This window comes from Eucalyptus grandis, chromosome 1 (genome assembly GCF_016545825.1).
Source record: "Eucalyptus grandis isolate ANBG69807.140 chromosome 1, ASM1654582v1, whole genome shotgun sequence".
Taxonomy (NCBI): Eukaryota; Viridiplantae; Streptophyta; class Magnoliopsida; order Myrtales; family Myrtaceae; genus Eucalyptus; species Eucalyptus grandis.
This window is the reverse complement of record NC_052612.1, coordinates 46,149,222-46,151,716: the sequence shown is the minus strand read 5'-3', so window position 1 is coordinate 46,151,716 and position 2,495 is coordinate 46,149,222. Positions and strand designations below refer to the sequence as shown.

General features: G+C 42.9%; 1 protein-coding gene across 1 annotated transcript; it reads left to right on the top strand.

Annotated features, from left to right (window-relative positions):
* Positions 1-1,631: 1,631 nt before the first annotated feature.
* On the top strand, positions 1,632-2,204 carry LOC104414772 (dirigent protein 22). The gene has a single exon (XM_010025939.2). The coding sequence runs from the start codon at positions 1,632-1,634 to the stop codon at positions 2,202-2,204; it is 573 nt and encodes a 190-aa protein (XP_010024241.2).
* Positions 2,205-2,495: the final 291 nt, after the last annotated feature.

Genomic DNA, 2,495 nt, shown 5'->3' with positions numbered 1-2,495 from the left:
GACAACATTCGGATGCTGCAGTAAAAATTTAGTTCACTAGTACTTTGCATCATATAGGACGGCTCAAATGATTTATGGTGGGTGCATCTGTATTCATTTTCGTGTTAAACTTTCCTCTAACTTCCTGGCACTTCAACGAATTGTCAGTGCTAGTATGGCCTCAAACATGATTATAATCGCTTCATTTTCAGGATTCCTTCTTCTCTTCTTGAAGTGATTAACCTTCTTACTTGAAATATGCATACTAAAAAACCTCGTTTGACCTGCTAAATGTGGAAAGTCATGTTATGCCTCTGGCATCTGTCATTAGTGCGGAGATGGTGGAACATTTATGTCTGTGCTGCATGGCGCTTCTGGTGTGAAACTTCAGGCTTGTTTAAGATGAGTTTTGGCTCACCTCATCCCGAGAAGATGCTCCATTGTAGATCAGGATCAAGAATTATATGCCGTTATATATGACAAAACCTCCCAGACAACCTATCGATACAGGTTTCATAGTCTTGACAGTCAGCCTGTCGGCCCTTTAATCGTGGCTAAAAGGGTAAGATATTGCAAGTTTTGATAATGCCATGTGAAGAGGTTCCTCTTGTTCATGGCTAGAAACTCGCAGTTACTAGAGCTTGGACACTGGACATAGATTTCTTAAGTTATAAGCGGGTTGGTAGAATGATAAAAGCAGGATGCGTTGCCGGCCCACTCCAAAGCGGGATGAGAGAACGACTTTTGCTTCTCCGCCTCTTTGTCTGGCTGAATTGCAACGCCCGTTATCCTAACCTATCGTGTCTGATGTCACCCAATTACTTCAGCAACACGAAGCCTCGTATATCTTTTGCATTTACGTCATCCTGGCTCCTATTCTTGTTCGCTCTGCACTTCGACTTGGCATCCCGACCATATCAGCTTACGAGAACCAATTATCTTTTACAGTTATGGATGAGTTATCGAGATGTGAGATAGTTCATATGCTCTCATTACTGTCCTCAAGATTTCGTGCCTTGATTTAGAAGTCTGTTGGGAAATATGTTGTGAATATTTTGAGTTTGGGCTCAAAAATTGGGACTTTCTTAATTTATATAGGTGTTAAAAAAAATTTGGATGTGTGCATGTGGAAGCATGATTTTGGTATTAGTTATTGTTTTGGTTAGTGGCAAGTGTATGATATAGTTTATAGAGAATGGACAAAGGATGAGATAGCAAGGAATAGACACGGAACAATGATAGTTTCACTAGTTTATGAAAATAATTTTACAATAGTTAAAGCAAGTATTGGTGGAGGAGCTTCATGATATGGAGTATATATCATCTTGAGGATCAACAAGATTATTAGCCTAAAATAGTGCACAGCCTAGAATAGCTTTGGTAATTTTTTCTACGTACAGCTATATATTTTTCGTATTCATCCGGTAAAGTTGTACGGAAGACAGAAAAACGTCTCTGTTCATCAACAACAACGCCCTTTTGACATCACTCTGTCTCCAGATTATTAGCCTAAAATAGTGCAATAGCTTTGGTAATTTTTTCTACGTACAGCTATATATTTTTCGTATTCATTCGGTAAAGATGTAAGGAAGAGAGAAAAACATCTCTGTTCATCAACAACAACGCCCTTTTGACATCACTCTGTCTCCGATATGGCTCTTTGCACCGCAAAGCTCATCATCTCCTCTCTCCTTTTCACTTCCACCATTTTATTTACCGCAAATTCTCACACTTTCTCAAGAAGCTTGCTTCCGGAAGAGCTTGGCCTCAAGAAGCAGAAGCTGAGCCACCTCCACTTCTACTTCCACGACATAGTGAGCGGCCGCAACCCAACTGCAGTGCGCGTGGCCGAGGCCAAGATGACCAACACGTCCACCACAGCGTTTGGCGCCGTCGTCATGATCGACGACCCATTGACCGAGGGCCCAGAATTGAGCTCCAAGATCGTCGGCCGGGCTCAGGGACTCTATGCGTACGCATCGCTGAGCGAGATCGGCCTGCTGATGGTGCAGAACTACTTCTTCACTGAAGGGAAGTACAACGGGAGCACGCTTAGCGTACTCGGCCGGAACGCTGTGTTCTCCGGCGTGAGGGAGATGCCAATCGTCGGCGGGAGCAGGCTCTTCCGGTTCGCGCGCGGGTACGCTCAGGCGAAGACACACTCGCTCGATCTCCAGACAGGCGATGCGGTTGTGGAGTACAACGTTTACGTCTTCCATTATTGACCTTGATCTTATTCATGGCCGTATTCTCTGCTCGCCTCTTTAAGCTTTGGGTCCGTTCGTTTCGCGGAAAATAGACAATTTCTAAAAAATATTTTCCTAAAAGTTATTTTCCAGGAAAATGACAATATCTTTTGGTGTTCGGCTTAAATTTAAAAATGTTTCGAAAGATATTTTTCGATATTCAGTAAGGAAAATATTTTCCACTCCCCAATTGGCGAGCGCAAGTTTAAGATCGACGAGCTTGAAGTTCACCTAGTTCGACGACTAGCCAAGAAAGAGAGATCAAGTGAG